The sequence below is a fragment of the Phragmites australis genome, chromosome 6 (genome assembly GCF_958298935.1).
Source record: "Phragmites australis chromosome 6, lpPhrAust1.1, whole genome shotgun sequence".
In the NCBI taxonomy this organism is placed as follows: domain Eukaryota; kingdom Viridiplantae; phylum Streptophyta; class Magnoliopsida; order Poales; family Poaceae; genus Phragmites; species Phragmites australis.
The window spans coordinates 34,494,713-34,521,578 of record NC_084926.1 but is presented as its reverse complement, the minus strand read 5'-3'; the positions used below and the strand labels follow the sequence as shown (position 1 = coordinate 34,521,578).

At 46.2% G+C, this 26,866-nt stretch overlaps 2 protein-coding genes and 1 non-coding gene across 3 annotated transcripts; all 3 read right to left on the bottom strand.

Annotated features, from left to right (window-relative positions):
- Positions 1-7,885: 7,885 nt before the first annotated feature.
- On the bottom strand, positions 7,886-7,967 carry TRNAS-CGA (transfer RNA serine (anticodon CGA)). Its single transcript has one exon. It is a non-coding gene; the product is annotated as a tRNA-Ser (tRNA).
- Positions 7,968-8,593: 626 nt separating this feature from the next.
- On the bottom strand, positions 8,594-10,975 carry LOC133923159 (G-type lectin S-receptor-like serine/threonine-protein kinase LECRK2). Its single transcript, XM_062368595.1, has one exon. It carries the CDS (start codon positions 10,973-10,975, stop codon positions 8,594-8,596), a length of 2,382 nt encoding a protein of 793 aa, XP_062224579.1.
- Positions 10,976-19,084: 8,109 nt separating this feature from the next.
- Positions 19,085-19,480, bottom strand: LOC133923158 (cysteine proteinase inhibitor 5-like). The gene has a single exon (XM_062368594.1). It carries the CDS (start codon positions 19,478-19,480, stop codon positions 19,085-19,087), a length of 396 nt encoding a protein of 131 aa, XP_062224578.1.
- Between the last annotated feature and the right edge of the window lie 7,386 nt (positions 19,481-26,866).

Below are 26,866 nucleotides of genomic sequence, written 5' to 3'. Positions count from 1 at the left end.
AAAATTCCATGTGGAAAGAATATCTCCAGACTTGCTTATGCTAATGAATTTGTCAATTTTCTCCACGTGAGGGGGAATGTTAAAATATAATTGAATTGTTCATTTTTCCTTATAGCTTATGCTTATAAGTGAATTGATTGGTGTATGCAACTCAATGGATCGTATACAAAAAAATTGCACCGGAAGTGAGAACAATATCCATACAGCTTGAATTGGTGCCTGATTTTTGTCAACACTTCAATTGTCGATGTAATCTTCAACTGAGTGGAGCAGCTTGACAGCAAAGACACTACTTCCTCCAGCTCTGTTATGAAGACAGACCCGTATCCTGCAATGCCAATGCAATATTTTTTATCAAATTTTTTCTGTTGCATCAAGTATGTCTTGGAATGCAATCTTCCCGTCGAAATTCCATCTGGAAATAATATCTCCAGACTTGCTTTTGCTAATGAATTTGCTAATTTTCTCCACCGAAAATAGCTATCACGCCAAGACAAATGAAGCAAAGGAGAGCAAAAGCAACAAGTAGCACCAAAATAAGATGTTTATTACGTTTTTGTCCCTCTATTTTCCCATCAAGCTCTGGAGCTTCACATGGTGGTAGGCCATACCGTTGGTCACCACAGATATCCATATTATAGTCAAGAGAAACCAAGGTCTGAGAGGAGGGAGAGATATGTCCCCAAATCTGCCACTCAAACTGTTGAATGATAAATTCAGATTGTACAGTTGATAAAGCTTCAGAAGAGTCATCGGGATGGAATTGAACCACTTAGATTATTTGTGGTCAAATCCAGCTCATATAGGCCAGTACACTCCCCAAGCTCTAGTGGTATTGCCTGATATGCGCAACCATGACAAAAGGCCACATTGTCCGATCTGAGGTGGAATGCTTCCCATAAACTGATTGCCACTTAAGTCTAGATGCAAGAGATTAACTAGGAATCCTAATCCTGGTGGCAAAGTACCACTTATTCGATTGTTGGAAAGATCGAAGAGCTCTAACCTCGTTAATTTTCCTATGCTTCCAGGAATGAAGCCGGTGATTTCATTGTTCGATAGATTAAAGAATATTAATCGCCTTATTTTTCTATATATCAGAAATGGAACAGCTGTGTTGGCTTTTCACTAGATCAAACAATTACAGAAACAGGAGAACGTAAGAACACACAAGTTTACTAAGACTTTGGCAGCTTAGCCTATTTTTTTCTTTTTTTCCCCTCACGTTCTCTATCTCTCGGCGTGCACAGTTCCTATTACATGCCTTTTCTTTTATAGCCAGAAGCACCAGCACCTAACCGGCCAGACTTCACCACGTACACAATCTGGACTTCATGCACCAGTGCTAGTACTCTTACCAAACCTCGATGACTCGGCCGGTTTCTGGATTCCGTGAACTCCGTAGGCTTTCTTCTATACGTACTACTACAGAATAGATTATAAGTAATATCTTATCAATATCAATTCAAGTATAACCAGTACGGTTAACGTATCAGTACCGGTTCTTAAACTCTCACGCTCAGTACCAATTCTTAGCACCTCAATTATTACTCGCGTATGAAAGTTTAAGAACCGATATTGATAGTCACTATCAGTGTCGATAAGAACTAGAACCAGCATTGATGTCTATATTATATGTATATTCAGCACTTAGCCACTTTCCTCGTTTGCTCCATTAAGCCTGATGCCGTTCCTCCTCCCGACCGCCGCCTCCTCCCCGTCTGTAGCCTCCTCATCGCGCGTCGGCTCATTGCCTCCTTATCCTCGTCCTCGTCGTACGTTGGTCCGCCGCCTCCTCCTCCTCATCGCACGTCGACCGCTGTCGGAGGATGAACTCCTGTCGCAGGGATCCTGAGAGACCCCTTTTTAGAGATTCGGCCGGGGGGATGATCCTGAATGAGTTCGTCGGAGAAATAAATGGAACTGGAAATAAATACAGCGGTCGGTGGTGGGGGATGGTCGACCTAGTGCAAAGAGAAATAAATGCACCGGAGTTTAGACAGGTTCGGGCCGCACGGGGGCGTAATACCCTACTCCTGTGTGGATGCAATATCCTTCCCCGAAAGGGATCCCTCCGGGATATGTCTGGTTACAAGAATATATTATCTAACTGAGAGCTTGAGGCTCCCTTGTTCTAGCTCTGCTCAAGCTCGCTTGCGGTGTTCTTCGGATGATGTCTTCGATTGTCTCGATCTGTCTTCGGATGTTTTCTCGTGTGTTCGGGTCTATCTCCTTTTCATCTGTCCGCCCATTCTTTTATGCACTCGCCGGCCGCGACATACCCCAAATGGGAAAGAATGGGCACATATTCCAAGACGCCACGACTGAGAAAGGCGTCATCATTCCCTCTGGGCGAAGTGACGGGGGCGGTGGAAAAACGCGGCGCGCGTCCGACCACCCGTCACTGTGGACGCCCTAGCGCCATTGAGAGGGCCCACCGAGCAGCCACAGAGGCACCCGGCGCGCCCACCCTGTCTTGTTCCTCTGCCAGGGCAGGGTGGCAGGCGGAACGCTTTGATCCTGGCAATGTTATTCCGAGATACCCCGGATGATACGGGACGGGACCCGTGTAATTAATGGACCCACGCCCCCCCTGCCAAAGCATGGCAGGGACTGACACTGCAGCGGGAGCAGTTAGGGATGTCAGGATGTCAAGCCGCGCATGCCCATTAAATGCGGCCTTGGACCCCTGACTGGTTGACACCTCGTCGGTGGGCCCCTCTGGGTCGTCAGGGCTTCAGGTACCCTCGCGCGAACCTTCGGGGAACCGAGTGCTCGGAGGCTGCCACGTGCAGCCCCGAGCACTCTCTCCCGAGCACTTTTGCAGAACCTTCGGGGAACCGAGCGCTCAGGGGCCGCCACGTGCAGCCCCGAGCACTCTCTCCCGAGCACTTTGGTAGAACCTTCGGGGAACCGAGCGCTCGGGGGCTGCCCCGTGCAGCCCCGAGCACTCTCTCCCGAGCACTTAGCTCTTCTGCCCATCGGGGGACTAGGGTACTTGGGGGCGAGCGGGCACCTCCCCGAGCACTTTCTTCCCGGTACTTGGACTCTGCGGGTCATCGGGGAACTGGAGTGCTCGGGGACCAGAGGCTGTGGCCCCGAGCACCTTCTCCCGGAACTTAGAATTTTCTCATCCCGCTGGAGGGACCTCGCAGGATGGTGACGCGTGGCGGGCGGCTGGCCTGGCCTCGGGACTCAGGGACCCCCGGTTCCTGATACACCGACAACCGCCGTCTCCTCATCCTTGTCGTGCGTCGGCCCGCCACCACCTCCTCGTCCTCGTCGCGAACTGGCCCACCGCCGCCTCCTCGACGTCCCCATGACGAGCAGCAGTGGTAGTGGAGGTGGATGACGTAGATCTAAGTAGCATGGAGGTAGTCACTCCATCCTATCTGGCCGCTCGGCTCCAGATGACCACCCTCGTACTCAGGCCTCCAGATCCTCAATGGCATATCTCCTTCCTACCTGGAAGGGTCACGAAATACCTAGATTAGTTCTCGAATTCAAGTTAGAAAATTGTATTTAGCAAATTGTAGTTAGTAAATTATAGTTAGCAAATTTTAGTTAGTAATTTTAGTTAGCCAATTTAGGTCCTGAAATTAGATATGTATTTTAGTTTAAAATATGTTGACTTATTATTAGATATGTATGTCATGATATTAGATGTGTATCGCTATATTGGTGTTTTAGATGTTATCATCACTTTCCAATGAGTAACTAGTTTGGTACTTTCTTGTTTTGCAATTGATGACTTGACATCATTGCGAGATTATCTACATGCGTCGATTGATATGGTATTAGCGTTTTTTTCTCTGGATATGTAGACGTATCTATGACTTGTCCTAGATACATCTGTATGCTTAGAGATGAAAATCTCTTTACTATAAATTATAAGAAGGTCAGTTAATATTGCAATTTGCAGTTAATAAATTCAGAAACTAACATACCGATTGATGTAGATGCTTCCTCATCTACAGTGGCTACATGATATTATTGTGGACCTTGGTGGCACACCATCTATGGTGACGACCACATTAGCTGATAACAATAAAATGAAGATCACTATCTCTTTTAGCATTGCTTTTCTTATAGAAGGATATATCACTTTAACAGCAACAAGCTCCAAAATAGACCAAAAACTTATGGCTGAAAGATCTGATGTCTATGCGCTTCTACAATTGATTAACCTGCAACTTGGATACATGTTTCTGGACTACATGTATTTTAAATTAAAAGTGCTTGAATAGAATGAGGATGTACTTGCAATGACTTCTAGACTCTCGTGGTTACATGCAGCTGAAATAGTCTGTGACATAAATCTGTAGTTTGTAGCTAGGATTATTTTAATAATATTAAGTTTTTTCTCTATATTATTGCTCTTTATCTGTATGGAACACTCGGATGCAGATGGATCGTAGCTTGACTTTAATTTTGTATCTTCTTGTCCAACAGTGAGGGTACACATTTCTTGGTCCTCAATGCAGGAAGATCCGGAAAGGAAATTACCCGTCACACCTTAAGTTTCAGTGTGATAGTAACAATTTCGTTATTTGCAGAAGTCCAATGAAACTTCCATTTGAAGCAACAGCTAGTGCACTTATTTATGCACTGAATCATTTTGATGTAATATTTGGAGTTGAAACTTTAGATATCAACTATGCATGTAATGGTATTTGATATAATTTTAGAAATGCCTGTAGTTTGAATTAATGTATTAAGTGTTTATCGTGACTTAAACGTTAGAAGAATGGATGCATGTGCATGTGATGCATTTTAGATTGTGTAATTTTTTTGGTTGACAAATATCTATCAGTGCCGGTTCTATTTTAGAACCGAGAGTGATAATCGGTATCAGTGCCGATTTCTAATATGGAACCGGGACCGTTAATTCATTATTAGTATCGGTTCGTAGATAGAATTAACATTGATAGTAATTTTCAGTGCCGATTTCATACCCGATATTAATAATCACTACTTATCAGTACCGAGTAATCAGTGTCAGATCAAAACCCGTCACTAATAACGATTTTGAACCGATACTAATAAGATATTCTGCAGCAGTGACGGTCCATAAACGGCAACTAGCCACCCAAACTGCATTTATTTCCTAAACAATAACCTACCTAATTAACACATAACTAAACTCTTGACTTGTTCCTTCCTGCGTCACGAAACCATGCAAATCCATGCACGCGCTGGACCTTTGTGCATGTACTACTGCACAAACACATGCACTACATGATCATGTATGCTAATACTTGCGTATACTAGTACTAGTAATTTTCTTATATGACTAAGACTTCCTAAAGACAAAATTAATTCCATCAAACCGTGCTTTCATTATCGGAAATTAAAGAATTCCAATCTTCTCAGATTTCCAGTGCTTGTTGGGATGGAACCGCTAATGTTATTGTCAACAAAATACACCAATGTCAAACTATGGAGCATCCCAAATGGGGAAGATGGCCAGACAAACTGTTAGAGCTAAGATCAATATAACCCAATCTTGTCAGATTCCCCAAACTAGAAGGTATTGGCCCAGTAAAATTGTTGAAACTTAAAGCGAGCTTCCTTAAATTGTCCAGCATACCAAGTGTTGCAGGGATATGATGTCTCCATCCAAGGGATAACTACCTGATGAGGATCGAGGGAAGTTAGTTGCGTAAGATTACTTATGCATGGTGGTATAGATCCAGAGAGGCCATTGTTGGAGAGGTCCAAGAGAAAGAGCTCAGCAAGAGCACCGATGCTTGATGTCATTTTCCCGAGAGGTAGTTGTAGTTGGGGTCTAGCTACATGAAAAATAAGAGGAAATCTGAAAAACATCGGAAGCGAGATGTTACACAGCGAGGAAAACATCACTCCGGCGGCCACCACCACCGGCCGTGATACTGTAGCTAACTCTAAATTATATGTCCTAGAGATAATCATTTATATATTTTTGAATAATATGTTATTTGATTTCTTAAACAATTATTATTTACATTGGTTAGCAAGCATGCCATTTGTTCGTGAAGCTCTTAATTTTATTATAATGTTGTTCTAAATGATCTCTTATCTCATATTATTATGTGAAACAATAATGATTAACAGACTAACATATATATTAATTGATAATCATATTTCATAGTTCATAGATATAGTAATATCATATCAATACTATAGACATATGTTAGAAAATATAGTGTTGAATTGGCCCACCTAGAGACCATATTGGGATTGTTACGTTTTCTTTGCCATCATTTGATTTCGAATGATGAACCTGCAAGACTCTTAGATCTGAAATTGGTATTAATTCTCAAAATGTGTAATACCTACTTTGTACTGCTAAACACTACTATGTAATTGGGTAACATGGTAATTTTGGCTTGTGCTTTCAGATCCTATCCACTTGTTTATTTTCAGCTCCCTTGTGTTATATGCTGGTGTTTTGTTGATTAACACTATGTGTAAGTTACTCAAAACAATGTTTTGCCTGTCAGGTCTCAAGTGTCTGTAATATGTGTTCCCGTTGTATGTTTGTAACAAATCAATAAACCTTGTGAATAATGAATAATGCATCCATGTGTTCTTTTTTTCACAAGTTTTTGACTGTTTCGGTACTTTGATCAATTTTTTTTTGCAGGACTAGAGAAACAAAGTTGAAGAATAACGACAATTTTTAGATACAAGTAATGTCGTTTTTCTAAGAAGTTGCTTTAGAAACATTAGGAACTAAGTATGTCATACTAAAATTATGGTGACGCCTCTAAATGTCTCCGCGACATCATATCAGGCTCACAAAATTTTTGCTGGCTCTAATGTGTGGCACTCCCATTGACAGGGTTGAGAAAAAAATGCCCATGATATTTATATTCATCTATAAGTCTAGCACATATCGCATTTTGGCGGAGGATATATAGAGGAAGCGTCCAACATCGAATTCGCCAAACCTTGCACGACGGAGGTTGCACATCGAAAGCAAATATGGTAGTCGCAAGTTTGGAGTTGCAATTTGCATTGTGACAGGCAACTGGTCGCACATTGGTGCAGGTGAGACATTGCGCTGGCCTTAAATGAATTCTCCAATATCCGAAGGTGATGGCAAAAAGCAAGATACAGAATCAACAAGGAAGGCCGCAAAGATTTCAATGGCGGAGTTATTTATTTTTAGTGGAATATTTGAAAGGAGAGGAATCGTCGAGTGTTCCAAGACCAAAACCACGATGAAGAGGCAGTTGTAATGAAAATAAAAGAAGACATTCATTAAAGGAACCGGGTGTGGTTTTTGTCTTAGCCGATGCTTGTTTTCTTTTTTGGGTGCCCGGTAGGTTGTGGAGTGTGATGCTTTTGCTGCTTGCGGTGCAGGCTTTTGGTAGTATTTAGTCATCTGTTACCGAAGGTTTTGGCCTTCTTGCTATTTTTGGAACTCTTGTAGTCTTAGCTGCGGTTGGACTTGTCGAGTCAAGCTGAACTACTTGTATTTATTTTTTCTCCTTCTTTAATATAATTCGGCAACTCTCTTATCGTTTTTTTGAAAAAAAAAAAATTTGCATTGTGACAGCAACATCCATGATGCTAGACACTTTCTTGTGTCCTGGCCAGTTTATATAAATGAGGTGATCAGGCTTCAAAAGAGCAGCAGTGCACCAGACTAGCTAGATTATTTTCTTTTGACGAAATGCAAGCTTTTCACTTATGGATTATTGAGTGGTGGAGTTTTATTTGTTTTCCGTAGTACTTCGTCATTTAATTTACATGTGGTGGAAGTACGACAAATTAGTCCGGTCCTCAATTTGGATTATTCCCTTTCGTAGCTTCTGTGATATGCTACTCTTTCACCCAAGAGATAAAGAGTAAAAAAAAAAAAAAGCAGCGAAAAGTGCAAAAATGAAGTACAAAAAGGCGTCGACAGCAGGATTCGAACCTGCGCGGGCAGAGCCCAGTAGATTTCGAGTCTACCTCCTTAACCACTCGGACATATCGACTTACTTGCAAAGGTATAACTATAAAATTTTATATTTTCTTAATTAATAAACGGTTGTTTGATCCAATGTGCTAGTTTGCGAAGTCCAGCTTCAGCTCGCTAGGCCGGACCGGAGGAGCATGACAGAACGAGCCCCAACCCATGTAAAGCCTCAGCAGCGCCGGCTGGGCTCCCGAGTCCAATGACGTCTCCAGATCTCGCCCCCAACGTATGTTGGTGAGTGAGCATGGTCTAATATTTGCGCTTCCGAGGAGCCGAGGGAGTAGTGCGATAATTTGGGACCCAAAGTTTACAGTTTTTAAGGTCGACCATGATGGTCGGTAACTTGGTGTCCAGTGAGACACATACCAAATCTTTCAACCCCTATATGACTCTGTACCGTCATGGTGTTTGTTGTCACTGTTCATGTCTTATGTAATGGCTACAAATTAGGGGGAAAATTACACTGATATACAGCTCCAGGACTGCCGTTTCATGACTACGACACAAGTAAATTGACATCCAGACACATATACAGACATACAGATATCAATTAAGTAGTCCAAACAAATAGCCTCGATTAATTTAGCAAAGACCATACACAAAAGCCCTTTTTTTTCCTGAGCAGGGCGCACTTTGCAAGAGCTTTCACTCAGTCATACTACTGGAGTGATCATGGGTTCCACTTCCACTGCCGCTGCTAGCGGAGAGGGTCGTCGCAGAGAAGTCGAGAGTCCTTGGAGGGTCAGGTAGAGGGTCAACATCCATGGCACCCTCCAGCATCCACACCACGTTCCGCATCGTTGGCCTCGTCGACGGATCCACCTGCACGCACCAAATCGCGACGCGCGCGAACCTCTCCACCCTCTGCAGGTCCTGTAGGGCGTCGCTGTCTCCCTGCACAATACGCTCAATGTTGTCTTCTCTAATCAGGTCCGCTACCCAGGCTCTTAGTGTCACAGCCATGCCTAGGTCCGAGTGGTCGTCGTCACGTCGTGGCCCATCCTGGTCCGGGTGCTTCTTGCAGCAGATCATCTCTAGAAGCACAATGCCGAAGCTGAACACGTCCACCTTGCTGTCCACCTGCCTCTCATTGTTGAACCACTCCGGTGCAAGATAGCCTAACGTACCTCGAACATGAGTGATTGTTTGCTTCACCTTGTTGTCGCCGAGGAGCCTGGCAATCCCAAAGTCCGTTATCTTCGGGGCATACTTGCTATCCAATAGTATGTTGTCAGGTTTGATGTCGCAGTGGATGATTTGGGAGGTGCACCCGTAGTGTAGGTATTCCAGCCCCCTCGCAATGGCTACTGCAGCCTCAGCACGCCAGCTCCAAGACGGCCTCTCGGACTTGAAGAGGAACTCACCAAGCGAGCCTCCCGGCATGAACTCGAACACGAGCATTCGGTGCACCCCTTCCTTACAGTATCCAACCATTCGAACCAGGTTCTTATGGTGGATGCGACCAATTGACTGCACCTCATTCTCGAATTCCTTTTCTCTGTACTCATCTATGCTGCTAAGTTGCTTCACTGCAACATCAGGTGGTTGTAGAGATTTAACAAAGCCATGGTAAACTTTGCCAAAGCCCCCTTGGCCCAACAACTTGTCGAAGCCATTGGTTGCTCGACAGAGCTCCTTGCGAGTGAAAACTCTTGCACTTAGCAAATTCTTTCTTGCTTTCTTGGTAATATAGCAATACCCCAAGAGGATGCAAGCAGTGGCCAAAAATAGCATGGCTAAGACAGCAATGACTACATAAGGTAGTATCTGAAGAGGGGGTCCTCTTGTTCGCACCTTCACCAGTGTCCTTGTAGTTGTGTCATTTGTTTGCCACCCAGTTAGGAGCATCCCGATCTCCGAGCAGTTTTTTCCATCGAACAATGCGGCTGCACAAAAGCAGCTATTCAGGCACAAGTTGCGACACTGCTCCTCTGTTGTTAATGTGTGCCTCTTGTAGAATACTGAGTTTACCCAGTTTGTGTTGGGCAACTCCATGAGCTTGAACTCAGCAGAATGGTTCTTCCCGTCACAACTGTCCGGAGGAAATGCTGGAATGCAGCCCTTGTACCTAAACTGCGGGTCCACGAAGACATAACCAATTGGGCACTCGCAGTCGATGCGCTGCTTGTTAGTACGATATATGCAGTATGAATTCGGTCCGCACATACCATGCAATCCAGTGGTTATTGTTTTGCAGCCATCAGTTGGTAACTGATCCACGATAGCCCATGTGGCGTTGCCAATGGTGGTGCTTTTGGGGATGATGTAGACACGAAAGATGCCGTCTGGTTCGAGCCTGGCATGTTGGTAGAAACTGCTAGTGGTGGAATGCAAGAACTGGGGGGTTGTCAAGTTGTGCTTACTGGCATCCGTGAGTATGTAGTAGAGGTGTCCTGCAGGCTCGACGTCGAAGAAGAGGGTCGTGTTCCCGTCTTGAGCACGTGAAGTACCGGTGTTCCAGTAGGCGTTAACGGGGCTGGAGTCTCCTGGTAGGCCCGTCATGTACATGACTATGTTTCCATCTCTCTGCACATTGAAGCTGAAATGGCCGAGGGAAAAGCCCATGTCTGCTCTCCTGGACCGAAGATTTGTTCCAGGGCGCATAGACTGGCCTGGGAGTAGAGTATCTGTGGGGTATTGAAAGCTTTCCCAGACAACAGGGCTACCACCGGCACCAATGAATTGGAGGTTGCCGTTGTCTCGCAGCACGAGAAGGGAGCCATAGATTTGGATAGGGTTCCATAATGCAGTGTTGCCGTCGGGGTCAGACAGCGAGAGTTGGCCGGCGGCGGTGAGGCTAAGAACAGACTGCCCTGCGGCAACCACAGCGGAGCCTGAGCCCGCGTCTGTGGCGAACCAAACGACTGTACCATCAAAGTGAAACCATATTGCTAGGAGGAAGCTGGATGTGTCGGAGTCAAGGGCGCGGAAACCGAAGGCGAAGTCGCCGGAGGGGCTAGTGATGTAGCTTGGTGGCATCAGGGTGTCACCGGTGGTTAGGTTGCGCGAGGTCAGGGCCACAGGCATGTACGGGTGGAGTATCATGACAAGGAGGAAAAGAGCGAGGTGGAGGGGGTGAACAATGGCCGAGAGGAATGGCCTCATCTCTCTCTCTCTCTCACTTCTGCACTTGTGTGTTTCTTCGGCTGCTTGTGGACGAAGGCCACACTGGCATCGTATATTTATCCTACCCTACCCTGAAGGCAATTGCCCAATTGCAACCCCAGTGGCACGTACTGACGTAAACACAAGGAAATTGCTGTAAGCCATGACAACACTACGCCCTAGGTCTAATATTCACTACTGCTGCCTCCCATTGGACAATCAAATGGGCCGTATAACAATTGCACGCGATGATCGATGGTCAGTTGGCCTCAGCAAGGCTGTCTCTGGCTGTGGTGTGTGTAGTTTGACGTCAGAGAAAAAAATAAGAGAAATTTGGCCTGTGGTGTACCAGAACTCCATGGCGCGGGACGTCTGTTTGACTCGATCAACGAAAAACGATGTGCAACCTGACTGGTTTCACGCGTGTTGCGTCGCCAACCGAGACGCGCAGCTGAACTGACAGGGATGGGACTGAGAAGGAGTCGATCATTCGCTGGCGCGCGCGGCATGGTGACCTTCCGGCTGGAAGCCATGACCACCGATCATGTGTGCTAAAAAATTCACAATTGGTAAAAGTGTAAAGTAAGCTAGTATTATAGCGTAGATGATACACATGTGTTCCTAATATGTTTTTATATGCTCGTGATAGCGTAATAATATTTATGATTTTGATATATTTAATATACTCGTGTAAGTGATATTGTACGGATTGATCTGAGTCAAGTTTGGAGAGTATACTTGTGCTCTGAATTGGTTGTTGGTTTCGTTCATATGTAGATGTGTCTTGAGAGAGAATGTGGTCGTTGATATGTCGGGGACTAGATTTAGAGAGGAACTGATGTCAAGGTAGAGCTGGAACTTGGGTCGTGTCGGGTCGGCTCAGCACACCCCTTTCAGGCTTCGAGTTGTACTAGGACGGCATGAGAAAATGTTCGGACCGTGTTGGGCTGGCACGAGGAGCCTCCGACGAGGCTTAGGCACGGCCTGAAGGCACGACGGGCTGCATCGTGCTGTGCTGACATGTGCCTGGCACCGCTCGTCTCACCGTGACTGTCGCGCCACTTACCGCTACCGCTTCTTACACTTCAGCATCTGCAGCAATAGCAGTAGCTCAACATTACTCATGCTTCACTCCACACTCGCGGGCCACCCGCACCCCGTCCTCCATGGTGCCGTTGCCATTGCGGCGGTCGACTGCTGCAACAGAGCCCCAATCGGTGCCTCCCTTCAGACTAGCCTAACGACACCCTCCTCCCTCCCATCGAGGCGCACGTCAGTGGCCACACCGGCAGTGACGATGGCTTCACCGCCCTTCAGCGGATCTTCCTGGTCAGCATCGCTAGGCATAGCGCGTCTGCCATGGTACGACCTCAGGCATCAAAAGGCTGACCAACAACCCAAATGTCCTATCGCCATCCCACAGCCGCCGAAGGCGGTGCCTTCCACAGCAACGCACAAGCCTAACAGCCATTGCCTTGTGAATTCCCACGATCTCATAGTTGTCGTTGCCTTCTGGAGAACCGTAGATGCACACTTCAACAATCCACTCCTTACGTCCTGGATGAGGTTGACAAAGACCGTGGTACATGGACGCCTTGGTGTAGCCCAAATGCTACAACATCTCCACTAGCATCATCGGCGCCTTCCCTGCATCCAATCCCTCAGAGCGGTACAACTTCTTATCTTCATGTTGGGGAACAATGACGACACGGATGGGTCCAGCTGAAGCGTTAGGTGCAAAGGTGGCAAGTGATGAGGACATCACTCCCTCGGATACATACAATGATCCTCCATTGAACTTTCAAGGTCCAATCACAAGAGCTCGTGCACGACAATTAAATTTAGAGGTGAGCTCGTTCCTAAGCAACTCTTTATATAATTTTGAGAATAGATTACTACCTAATGATTATGTGTTGTTTAGGAATCATGGAGAGGACAAGGAAACACATAGAGGAAGGCTTGGAGGCGTGGAGGAGCAGCTAGGACGTCCAACAACAGCAGGAGGTCCAGTCCAACTCGAGTCCGAATCAGCCTCGGCCTCCAGGACCAGCGAGCAATAAAACGGACGCCCAGGACGCATCCGGACTCCGTTTTCGACGATTCACATATGGTTGGAAAGATAATTTCATAAGGAAACCAATGGCGTTGGTTTGAGGTCCAAATTCCTTCTGAGTCAACGGGAAACGTCGAAACAAGTCAGCGTCCAGAATCTGTCCCGGTGCTGCGTCACCGTTTTTTGGTCCGTTGGGCCATGTATCGTGTTGGAGTCCATTAGGGACGCGTCTAGGGGTCCTTGGCCGACCCTAATCCTTTATATACAGTAGCCGCCGCCCTAATTAGGGTTGGATTTTGCTTAGATTATTCTGTCAAGAACAGTTTCGCCGTTTCGTCGGTTTGTGAGACCCCAACTCGTGAGATTAATCATTCATCTGCAATTTGGTTGCATTCTTCCTTGTTCTTGCTTGTGTTCTTCGATTCGCAGGCAAGGATTTTAGCCTTCTTGGCGAGGTCAACCGTGCAACGCCGGTTGATAACCAGAGGAGACGTGGTGCTGCGATTGCGGGGTTTCGGATCGTGTTGTTCGGAAGCCGGATCGACTTGTGTCTCGTTTCCACCAAATCGAGAGTTACCAGAACCTTTCGGAAGATCGGGAACCCTTGTTCATATTAGCAAGGGTGCGGGGAGGAATATAGTCGTTGATGGCCTTACGAGTAGTCTGCCTGGTGCGCGCCATCTACAGGTTGAAAATACGAAAGCTATTTCTAAACTCTGTCCAAGTAATGGCTTGAGGATCTTCATGTGCATTAGTATAAGCATCCCACCAATCTGCTGCTGGTCCAGAGAGTTGATGTGAGGCGAACAAGACAATTTCTCTATCATTGCATTGAGCTATCTGAAGTTTCTTTTCTGTAGCTTGTAACCAATCATCTGCATCCATTGGTTCCATAGCTTGAGAGAACACATGTGGCTTGGTTCTCATAAATTCCCCCAGCTTGTTTTGCGGTGGAGGAGGGGCTTGCATCTATGTTGGAGACTGCTGCATATTTGCCATAGTTCGATCCATGCCTTGCAGAATCTGTGTCTGCGTCATCAACAACTACTCCACGTTGACTTGTGGAGGTGGGTTCAACAACTGCTGGTTGGTATTGTTGTTGTTGGCATTGGCATTGCCAGCGTTCCTCCAAGCGTCCGTGTTCACCATCTGATGGAGATTGGAAAGAGAGATTGGAAACAAGAGTGAAAAAGCTAAGTATGATAAACTCAAAGATACAAGGTAGGGTTGGAAGGAAAAGATTCAACTGAATTAAACTCAAAGTATGATAAAGGGGATACAGCTGTGGACAAGGTGCCAAAGGCGACCCACAGCTCGCATCGAACACACACAATTAAGTGAACTTAACACTCAGACATATCATCACTTATTACAACAAGCAAAACGATTCTTAACAATTTATTAAAACTATCTCACGGTGATATCATAAGCACGAGATCCAGTGGCTGGTCCATCAACTGACTGGTCGGCATCCCCTGAAGACTCCGAGCTAGAAGGGTCACTGCGGCGTAGCCTCTTGCAAGAGGGAGAGTGAATGGACTGGTCCTCAGAGTCTCAAGAGCTGTACATCCCATTAAGGTTCTTCTGCAGCTCCCTGATCAGTGTTTCTACATCCCGAAGATGCTCGCGTGTGTCCTGAAGCTCATCCAAAGCCTAATCCATGTCCTCATGCAGTGCAGTAGAACCTGCTCATGAATCATACCACTCTCCTCGTGTGTGGTTGACTTCACCTTGATGTCCTTGCTCCCACGCTCCTCACGGGGAAAGTAGTCATAGGAAGTCCCTCTCAAGGTGCTCCTGGGGTGCTCACAGATGTGAGCCAGTGCCTGCCTTGCTGCAGCTCGAATCCCTGCTTCAAAGCTTGCCTAGACTGCCATTGCCTTGTGAATTCCCACGATCTCATAGTTGTCGTTGCCTTCTGGAGAACCGTAGATGCACACCTCAATAGTCCACTCCTTACGTCCTGGATGATGCTGACAAAGACCGTGTTACACGGGACCTTGGTGTACTCCAGACGCCACAACATCTCCACCAGCATCATCAGTGCCTTCCCTGAATCCAATCCCTTAGAGTGGTAGAGCTTCTTGTCTTCATGCTGGGGAACAGTGACGACACGGTTGGGTCCAACTAAAGTGTTAGGTGCAAGGGTGGCAAGGGCGCGGGGAGGAATATAGTCGTTGGTGGCCTCGCAAGCAGTCTACCTAGTGCGAGCCATCTACAGGTTGAAAACAAGAGAGTATTAGTAAAACATATTCAATAAAATAATAGAAAGAAGCATAAGGGTAAACAAAATTTTTGCAAATATAGTTTTTATAAATTAAACCCTTAACATGCTACCATTTCTATCTAGGCTTGCGTCCTACGGTCGATATGGCTCTGACACCACTTCTGTCATACCCGGTTTTAAGACCAAACCGAATATAAACTACACGTATACCAGGATTAAGTTATATACACATAGTGACATCATAAGTGAGTAACAGATACAATATTCATTATTACAATGTTACTTTATTACATCAATGACCCAAGGGTCTAATAGAAGATTAGACGCAGCGGAAATAAATTTAGCATGACGCCCAACTCCATAGGCGAACAACCAAAAAGTCACCTGCCTAGAACTCAGCTCCATCTTCTGAGAATTTCTCGTAGTCTTCACCTTTTGAGCAGTAACAAGATTATGGGGGAGAGAACAAGAGTGAGTATATGGAATACTCAGCAAGTGTGGGAAAAAAATATAACATGTGGTCCAAAAGTCAAGATAGGTTTAACTCAAGAGTTTATTTGCATAAATGCTATTTTAGTAGTAAAATAGTTATAAAAGAAACCTATTTCTATGTGAATGATTCTTTTAAGACAAGAGCCAAGGTTCTGACCACCTTGCTCCACAACTGAGGTTCCAACCACCTCTAAATAAAGTTAACTGGAATCATAGTTTCCACCACTGTGATCCATCAGATCCAACCCAAAACCAACCTATGAACCACCCGACTAATCATGTGAGGAGTCCATGTCGCTCGTGACCGTGAGCACGACTGATATATCAGTTTTCACTCTGCAGAGGTCGTACACTTTACCCACATGACGTCTCCTCCTTGTTGCCTGTGTCGATCAAACACTTACACACTTTCAAGGTGTACGGCCAGGATTCCACTGTAAAACCTTTCCAATGCCTCGCTCAGCACGTGTTGACCCGCTGCAGTTTCACCACCGTACATAAGTGGAGTACACTCTCCACCCCATAAAACCCCTCTTGTGCCTTACAGTTCTAGTAAGTACACCCTTCTATCCCCATACCACCAAATAATTTTCACAATGCTGAGAGAATAGCGAATTACTGAGCTAGGTCCGTCCCATACCATGCTTGTGGTTGTATAGTTTTCATGGGTGGTCGCTCCACGAACCAGTCCTTAACATGGTCTGGGCAAAACTGTCGTCATCCAACATAGTGAGATAACCAATTATCTAAAAAGCCAATATTCTTGCCTGGAACACATCGACAGGCCAACCATCATGAGCCAACACAACTAAGCACATTCTACCCATAACATGAAAACTAATCTACGGCTACAAGTAAGATTGAGGAAAACTAGTAAACCCTAATAATGAGATATCATGTTTGACGAGCATGCAATTCATAAAACAAAAATTTATAAAAATAGGTGCAAAATATTCAAGGACACTTTCCTTCTCCGTTGAGTTGCTCGAAATCCCCGATGTCCTGATCCTGGATACTCTCGAACGCCTCCGGAACAAACTTTTCTACAAGCGAGCAAACAAGTACCACTAAGAACAAACACTAAGCAAAGAAAACACATAAAACAAAAACTAGAACAAGCTAGAGCACAATTTAAGAAAGATTTGGGTGCAAGAACAGTCCAAATCAGAGCAATGAAGCGAAAACTACAACCAAACGAAATTCTAAGCGACTAAAGTGACAAAAACTATTTTATGGAATTAAACCTAATTTTTAAAAGGCCTAAAACATTTATACAAAATTTTCTAGAATTATTTTATGGCATAAAATTGATTAAAGCTATTTTATAGAATTTAGTGGCATTTTTCTGGAAATAAAGCTAATTTATATGCAACAAAACATGTTAAAAGAATTTATTTTACTAAAAAACATGTTTAAAAGATTATCAGAATTAATCTATATTTTCTAAACTATTTTCCAAAATAAAAACATTTATTCTAACCTTAAAACTATTTTTTAGAATTAAAACAGAATTAAAAACCTATTAAAAACCTATTAAACATTTATATAAAGCATTTTCTAATTTCTGGAATTTTCTAAACATAAAAACCTATTTTTGGAATATTCAGATTATCATGAATTATTTTTCTAAAGAAAAATTGAGTTTATTGTGCAATCGTTGATGTCACTGCTGATGTGGATGGCTGACTGGGCTTGGACTAGCTGATTGGACTGCCACGTAGGATAAAAACGCCTACATGGATGCTAACTAGGATTGCTGACTCGGCGCGAAACTAATTAAATCCTACGCGCACGATTTCAATCGGACGACAGAGATCTATCTAAGGCGATTAGGTATCTACCATCTAATCTACGCTATACATCTAAGATCGAATGGTGGAGGAGCGGCCTACCTCGGCGCGGTGCGGTGAAAGGAAGCTCGGCCGGAGGGTCTCAAGGCCATTTATACACTGGAGAGGGAGAATCAAATCGGCCGATTGGAAATTAACACGGTGGCGAGAAATTCGGGCTCCGTTTCCTCTTCTCCCATCGTCAATCCTTCACAAATGCTTTTGGCTTGATGATCTCCTTCACTGCAGCATAGGTTACCAGAGAAGTCGTGGCCTCCATCCTTTACTCACACGCGTAATCAATGGGATTGAATCAGGCAGCTGGTGTGGGAGAAGAGGAAGGGAATGATTCGGTGGAGAGAGAAAGGAGATGACCAGCAGGACCCACATGGCAGCGACAGGGAGAGATCAGAAGGAGGGAGAAACGGGCGTGACAGATGTACATGGGAGTTGTACATTTTGGGAAGTATTTAGAAGTAAGATGATACATATATGTGTGTATGTCAGCCAGATGATCTGCGAATGATTTTGCTCTATCCTTTTTTTATTTGGGACTTGAAGGTTAACTACTGTATACTGTACAATGAGTCTAAACTTACTTCCCGGATCCACTGCATCCTTGAATGGGCGAGGAATCTCATTCTTTTGTGTGAGCAAAGTTAAAAATGTTGCCTTGTATCAGTTGTATGTTGATTCGGTATGCTATTTTGTTGCAGATGACATAATCTCTGCAATTGAGTTTGATAGATCTGGTGATCATCTTGCCACCGGGGATAAATCTGCCACGTCCGTCGATCGCGGTTGACTGCCCGGGCCGGCTACAGGCCGACGCGCGGTGGGTCGGGCTCGGCCTCGGCCTCGGGAATCGTCGGGATCACGCACGCAAGCGGTAGCCACTGCGGCGCACGTTGCGCGCGCCTGGCAATGCAAACAGCCTGTCGAGAACGCAGCGACGTCGATCTCATCGCGTTTTGTTTCTCTTCTCGAGATTCTTACAGTATAGTGCAGTTTTACTGATTTTTCCCATGCGTTTCCTTAACACCTTAAGAAGCGTCGGTTGAGTTGATTAGTGCATCAATTCTGCAACTAATACTAGTGCGGGTTTCACCTCAAAAAATGCTTCTAGGATCTTGCCTATCTCTCGCTGCTACACAGGATCCTGTTCCCATGACGGCAGCAACATTTTGAGTCTTCAGAAGAATAAATAAATAAAAATACAACAAATTTTCCCGCGACGCGTGTACTACTACAAAGGTGACAGTGAAACACTCGTGTACTACTACAAAAATAACAACATCGAGTTGCAATACCTAGCTAGATATATCAGTCAGAAACACATGTGCACAGGGCCGCCGGCCGGCCACATGCCAAGACGAAACTGAAAGAACAGGGCCGGTTCATTCACACGGTCACACCCATAAGCTGGTCGATCAGTTCCCGGCGACGCGCTCGAACGAGAGCACCTTCCACGTCCTCTCCGTCGACCCGGGCACGCCCCATACCTCCGTCAGGTACCTGCCGACGCTCCCCGTGCCGTTCGCCGCCCGCAGCAGGAGGCTGTAGTTGTTGCCGACGCCGATGGCCTGCACGCTCCCGGAGACCACCTGCACGAGACTGAGCTTCTCCTTGAACACAAACGTGTGGATCAGCAGCGCGAAGTTGGCCACCTGCTGGTACAAGGGGTCGCCGATGTTGGTGATGGTGACCCACGGCGCCGAGGTCGGGGCCACGCCGGCCACAGTGGAGGAGGCTATCGGCACACTGACAACGGCCAGGGCGACCACAACGACCAAGGGCACAACCACTACTGCTGCAAGAGACCTCATAGTGATCTATTATGAGCAGCAAGCTAGGCAGAGATGGATGTGAAAGATGCTGTTCTCAGCTAGCTTCAAAGTGAGACACTAGTGTTTTAGTTGTGGTGTACCATGGCCAGAAGAAGACGGGCCTCTATTTATAGTGGCATGGCAGATTGACTGGATGTATGTGAGGTAGCTAGGTTCTAAACCAAGCTCCTAGGGTTATTTCGGTGGCCGACATGGAAGCTTCTCAAGTGCTTTGTCCTACGTGGTACAGTCAGATAGCTAGAAGGAATGCTCCTAGGATTATTTCGGCGGTCAAAATGGAAGTTTCTCAAGTGCTTTGTCCTACGTGGTACAATCAGCTAGCTAGAAGAAATCCACCTCACATTTTGCCTCTGTGGAGGAGAGAAGAAGAGAAGAGAGAGAAAAGCTAATTGCTAATCAATATTCGGTCTATAGCTTATGTGGATGCGAACTTTTAATGCCCTATTATATGTAGACCTAAGAGCATCTTCAAGAGCCTCCCTAAAACTTACTCTCTATATTTCTATATAGTGAGTCATTCTAATTTTTTTTTCCTCCCTATATTGCTACATTCTCTAACAGACTCTCTATACCTCAATCCCTATATTTTAATGGCTCCCTCTTCTATCTCATCGGCAGTGGACCCCAGCCATCATCTCCCTCCCCTCTCCCACATCGAGCAACACAAAATCAATGACAGAGCAGAGCATCTATCCAAGCAAATATACAGCTAGCTTCTCCAATCCATCTTCTCGCGGGTTTACCAAATCTAGCAGCACCATCTACCTCTCCATTGCATTTCCCCACCACCAAAGAGCACCAAATCCACAATGCCATCTCCCTGTTCCTTGTAGCAATAGCACCACCGCGCTCAACCGCAGCTCCATCACTCTCCCGAACTCCTGCATACACGTAGTAGAGCAACAACGAGATCCACTGCCTCCTCTCATCTCTCCACCCAAATCCACCACCTCTCCAGCAAGGAAGAACTCGAGGAAGAGCGCGAAGGCAGAGAGAGGTCGGAGAAGAGAGGCGTATCGGGCTCGAGCCATGACTTCTGAAGGTCACTGAGGAGACCCTCGAGCAGCGCAGCATCCGGCGGGTCCTCAAGTTGTCACCCCGTCCTTGAGCTGCCGCCACCCCTTCCCTTCTTGCACACAACAGCAACAGACGAACTCTCTCCTTTATCGCCCGCTCCTCACCTCCACGCCTCCACACCGCCCATCTGTTACCCCACTTCTTCACGTCGGCCCTGTCGCTCCCTAAATCCTACTCTACCACCAGCGTCGTTGTCATGCCGACCTTCCTCGGCGCCATCGTGCTCCGATGATTGGCGCCTGCCGGCTGACAGCCGGACAAGTGCGTGCGGTGATCTTTTTGGTCGGCTGATGGCTGAGCTCCTGACGGGTAGACAAGGGGTGAGCCCGAGGTGGTCGAACATTTTTTGGAGCGAGGGGGCACTACCCACAAGTAGCTAGCGAGAGGGATAATGTTGGGGGTTGGTAAATATTGGCAGTGAGATTGGGAGGCTATTGGAACTAGGATTGAAGGTAAAATTCCCTAAATTTAACTATTGAGAGTAAAGTTGGGAGACTCTTGGAGATGCTCTTAATTGGAGATCATACTATAGCTAGTCCATTAGAGGAGTTTTCTATGGTGCTATCTATAGATGACATGGACACCTATTAAAACTAGTAGTTGACTATGGGTGCGTTTGGTTAGAAGATAATGATGAATCTGATATGCTGTCCCTATTTTTTTTATATGTCCATCTAAGTTATCTGTTTGGTTGGGTGATGAGATGAACCAGTTTTCTGTTTGGTTGAAGGGATAAGGGTGGATGTGATGAGAGTAATTAACTAAATTATATTTCGTAATCTTAAATAATAATAGTTAACCATACACTAATCAACACGCACTTACACTTATCAATGCTAATATTATCATAGTAATTAGTAATTAACAATAAATATGCTAAATATCACTGATCGTACTCTAATTGACACATGAAAGTACACTAATAAACACAAAAACACTTAACAACCATAATCTCATAGTAATAAATACTAATTAGTAATACAATATGTAATTATTACTAATTATTTTACTAACGATCATGATTAGCCAAGATGTATGGCCTAGTCTGGCCAAAATGAATAGATCACTTCATCCAGTATATTTAAGGAATATTTCCAAAAGTTGGATGATCCAATCCAACCACCCTCCAACCAAACACCTAAAAAATGTGGATGGTCATTTTCTATCCAACCTCATCCCACAAACCAACACTACTACAGAATATGGCTTTACTGCCGGTGCCAAACTGGCTTTCACTGCCGGTTTTTTAACCAGCAGTATGCAATAGGTAGTGATAGTCAGATTGCTATCACTGATGGCTGTTGTCCACTAACAATATTGGTATTTTCAAAAAACGTAAACAGAAAAGAAAAAACGACTGGAGCTAGGCATCCAGGTGTCGGTGCTGCTCCGACCAGGTCACCGGCGAGTGCCCTCCACGGCCTCCTCCATGTACTACAAGCAGAAATAGACTCCTCCACAATCCCAAGCATGGCACACACAAACTAAATCCAAAGAACAGAACAATCTAGTCTGTCTTTCGTCATCACATAGAAAAAAAAACACAAAGCAAAATACACTGATTCTTGTCGGACAAAGCAAAATGCCTTGGTCGTCACTCGCGGAGAACTGCCACCTCCTCATCCTGCTCACCACCTCCCTCGCCATGGTCGTCAGCTCCGGCGTCACCCTGCTTGTTTGCCGCTCTGCTGCGATGGCCGAAGCACTGCCGTGCATGCTCACCATGGCGGAGTAGTAGAGGGCCACTAGATCCGTGTGAGTGGGAGGAGGCTTCCATGGCAGAGCAGCAGAGGGGCGCAGGCGGAGGAGGCACAAGCGAAGGAGGAGATCGATGAGAGAGGTTGCCATGGATCTCATCGCCATCCTTCCTCCATGCCGACCCCTACCTTCCTCTGGGCCAAGCCCTCTTCCTTCCTCCTGCGTGGACCCTGCTATGGTTGAGAGAGAGAGAGAGAGGAGAGGGGCGAGATGCGGCAGCACTTGGGTGAGGAGGGAGATGGGAGAAGTCGCCGTGGAGGTTGATGCGGATATCACCGCCTTCCTTCCTCCAGGCCACCCCTACCTTCCTCCAGGCCCGGCCTCCTTCCTTCCTCCTGCGTGGACCTTGCCATGGTCGGGAGAGAGAGAGAGAGGAGAGGGGCGAGAGGCGGCGACACTCAGGAAGTGGGTGGCGGCAGTAGAGAGAGAGAGAGAGAGCGAGTAGTGAGGATGGGAAATGAGACTTAGATTTTTTAGGGACGAACAAGAGTACGTGAATGCGTGTGACTAAAGTGGTTTGAAAACAAAATTCAGGTCCGTCTCTGGTTCACTACCGGTTTTTGTTTTGAACCGGCAGTGATAATGACCTATTACTGTTGGTTGTTTTCTAAAATCGGTAGTGATACTAATTTTCGTATATATCGATTGTGATAATCACATCACTGCCGGTTAGGTTAGAACCGGTAGTAATGAGGTGACGAATATGATCATTTCTGTAGTAGTGCAAACACATCCTATAGTTCTGGAGACGCTCTAAGTGAGGATAGAGATGAACAATCATCAACCAGCTGTTACTGCCGAGAAGTCGTATAATCTGACCAGTGAGCGTTCACCAGTAATTCAGCTCTTGTGTGATTATAAAGGAGTTTCGACGACCATCTCAGAGTCAAGAGTCAGAGAGGTTGCAAGTACGTGGAAGATCTGCTTGCCTCGAGCATGCATCGCGGTGAGTGCAGGCATGCAACTGGTCTACAAATCACTACTGCATTCGAGTTGACTTTGTAAGAATTAGCCTTGGACAGTTTGGACCAAATGATCAGTATATATACATTTGTCATAGATTATTGCTCATAATAGCTGGAGGAGGTTGACTTTTACTCCGTAAACCTTAAGATGATCAAATCATCGAAGAGATGAAATTGTTTACTACTAAAGTAAAGTAGCGTAGAAGATATCTTTTGTGACCGAAGCGAGTACCAATGTTTCGGTGTGTGTATATTTCAATATATACTGTCCGTGCTGCATTGTAAGTCGAAATCGATAATGCGAGGAACTGATGCCAACTAATTTAAGAATGAACGACTTGACTCCGTATACAGGCCTTGATCCGGTCAGTAGATCAAAAAATTCTGCTATGCTATTTTCTCTAGGACTTGATGCTTATACAAATTTAAATAGTATGTTATATTAAAAAAGAAGAGTCCAATAATGTACCTCTCTCTTGCTTCCCTGATGTACACTGTTTTCAAAAGATCGATTTCAGTTGATTTTTTTCTGCTAAAATTGTGCACTGGCTATGTTGGTACCAATGCAAAACGGGTGCCATATAATTTCGCGCGTATACTAGATGTTCTTACTGGATTCAAATTAAGCTTCAAACAGATGGATACAGAGACAGGGGCTCTATTTATAATGGTGGTATGTAGTACTTATGCATTGGAGCGGCCCGACGCATGAACTAGCTAGGTGCCAAACTTAGCTGCTCCTAGGGACTAGGGTTGCTTCATTTGATCCACATGGAAACTTCTCAAGTCCTTTGTGAAGTCAAGGACAGAGAAATATATGATCACCAGCCAGATGTTACAGTCGACAAGTGCAGTCAGACCAGCGAGCGATCTCACCTGTTTTGAGAGCTTTGGCGCCAGTTGAAGTGTTACTACGATCAGAGTCAGCGAGGTTTGGCATTTTGCGTACAGCGTGCATGCACACTTCTCCAGGCACGCATGGACGTTAGGACGTACGTGGAAGATATGCTTGCCTGGAGCATGCATGGCGATAGGTGCAGGCATGCAAAACGGGTGATATACAGCACTCCTTTAATAAGGCGGCACGCATTTTAAGATTCAACCTATTTGTATATTTTGACAGCCAATTAGTCGAATCATATGCAAAATTTATAGTAAAAAAATGGTATCCCTATATTCGTATTTGAAACACTATATTAGAATAATATATTAGTGACAGGTGATTAGCGTTGTCATTAGTGACAGTTCTTATACCCGTCACTCCGAACACGTTACTAATGATGATACATTAGTGACGGTTTCAAATCCGTCATTAATGACGATTACCAGTGACGGGCTACAACTGAACCCATCACTCAGTGACGAGTCATAAATGACGGATCTCAGTTGTGACCTGTCATTAGTAATGGATAGTTTTCTCTCCCGTCACTGATGACTTAGTCATTAGTGACAGGTACCTTTCTATTCTGTCACTGGGACTCGGTCCTTAGTGATGGGTGGTAATGGCACTCTGTCACTGGGACTGGGTTATTAGTGACGGGTGGTAAATGCATCCGTCATTAATGACCGAGTCATCAGTGACGCGTGAGGTTATCACTGATGATACTCTTTAGTGACAGGTGACGTTTTCACCCGTCACTAATATGCTCATCCCCCGAAAGGCTTTACCTGTTTCCTAACTGCATCCTGAACCAATGTCAGGATTTGGTAGCCGTCTTCCACTACTACAAAACCGATCATATATGCCGGTCCCTAATGAGCCGACGGTGATGGTACATCACTGCCGGTTCATAAGCCTCGCATGAAAAATCAGCCAATATGACTTACGAACTGGCAGTGATAAGGGGTATCACTGCTGGCCGATGACGTGAGACAGCAGTGATGCCCAAATCCATTTTTCTTCTGGTTAAAGCCTCAGACCGACAATAATTTTGACGTTGAATCCAATTTTTACCTTCAATCCAATTAAATCTTGCGTGCGTCCGCTCGTCCGACCGGCCAAAAAAATCTACTTTATCTCTCCCACCTCGAACTCTCTCTCTGCCTTATCCTTTGTTCGCCGCACACAACTCGATGTCTGTGTACGCCATGGCGGGATCCCAGGTGAGCAGCCAGTGAGGGCTGAGTACGGGGTGGTGGTGGAGGTGTCGCTCGCGGAGGTGCTCGAGAAGGCACTGGAGCACCGAGGCTAGCTCCGGTCAGTGCAGGAGCATACCAAGCGGGAGATGGAGGACCGCATGGTAGTGCTGCGCTAGGAGGCAGCCGAGTGGGAGCAGCAGGCGGAGAAGCAGCGAAGGCTCGTCACGTAGCTCATGCGTGGGAGCAGACCAAGCGGGAGATGAAGGAGCACGTGGCGGTGCTGCACCGGGAGGTAGCAGAGTGGGAACGGTGGGCGGAGGAGCAGTGAAGGCTAGTCCCGTCGCTACCCTCCTCCTCCAATGGCCTCCAGCCGAGCTCCTCCTCTAGTCGTGGCCTCCCTCCTCCAACGGCCTCCGACTGAGCGCAAGGTTGCTTCGGCGGCGGTGACTGGATCCGTTGAGGATGTTTGATCTTGCTGTGATTTCGTTTGATCCGCGGCGACTGTCAGAGGGTTAACTCCTATCGTAGGGATCCTGAGGGACCCCTTTTTGAGATTCAGCAGGGGGGATGATTCTGAATATGTTTGCTGGAGAAATAAATGGATATGAATGAAATGGCAGGTGGTGTGGAATGATCTAAGGTAGGATGCAGTAAATGCACTGGAGAGATTTTTAGACAGGTTCGGGCCGCACTGAGTGTAATACCCTACTCCTGTGTGGATGCTATAAATGCCCTGAGAATGTCTCTTAGGAATGTGCTGGTTACAAGAATGTCTGTCTATCCTAGAGCTTTGGGCTCCTTGTTCTTCGGTGGCCTCAGCTTCTATGATTGTACGAAGATGTTCTTCGGTCTCTGAGCAAGTGCCTGAGAGTTCGAGAGTCGTCCTCTGTGCTTCAGTTAGCTTCAACTCCGATCGTCTTTGTCCGTGCCTACCGGCTGCTTTAAATACCCGCCGGCGGTAGCGTACCCCAAAAGGGAGGGCACAAGTTACAAGGCACCATAAATGGAAAGGGAGTCATCATGGCCTCTGCGCGAAGTGACGGGGGGTTGAAAACGCGCCCCCGCCCGGTCTTTGGTCGTCATAATGGCGCTGGCAATGGGCGCCATGGAGAGGGCCCACGGGGCAGCCGCAGAGCGGCCCGGTGTGCCCGTTCGATCTTGTACGCCTGCCACAGCAGGGTGGCAGACGGGGCACCTCGGGCCTTGCAAAGCTATCCCGAGGCGAGCTGAATGACGCGGGATGGGACCCGTGCATTAAATGTCCCCACACCCTTCTGCTAGAATGTGGCAGGGACTGACACCGAGCGTGGCGGGAGCAGTTGGAGGTGACAGGCCACGCGCGCTCTTAAATGCGACATCGGGCCTTTCACTGGCTGACACCTCATCGCTGGACCTCTGTGGGGGCCACCGTCGGAAGACTCCTTGGGCCGTCGGGGAACCGAGTGCTTGGGGGTCACTGTTCACCCCCCGAGCACTCTCTCCCGGA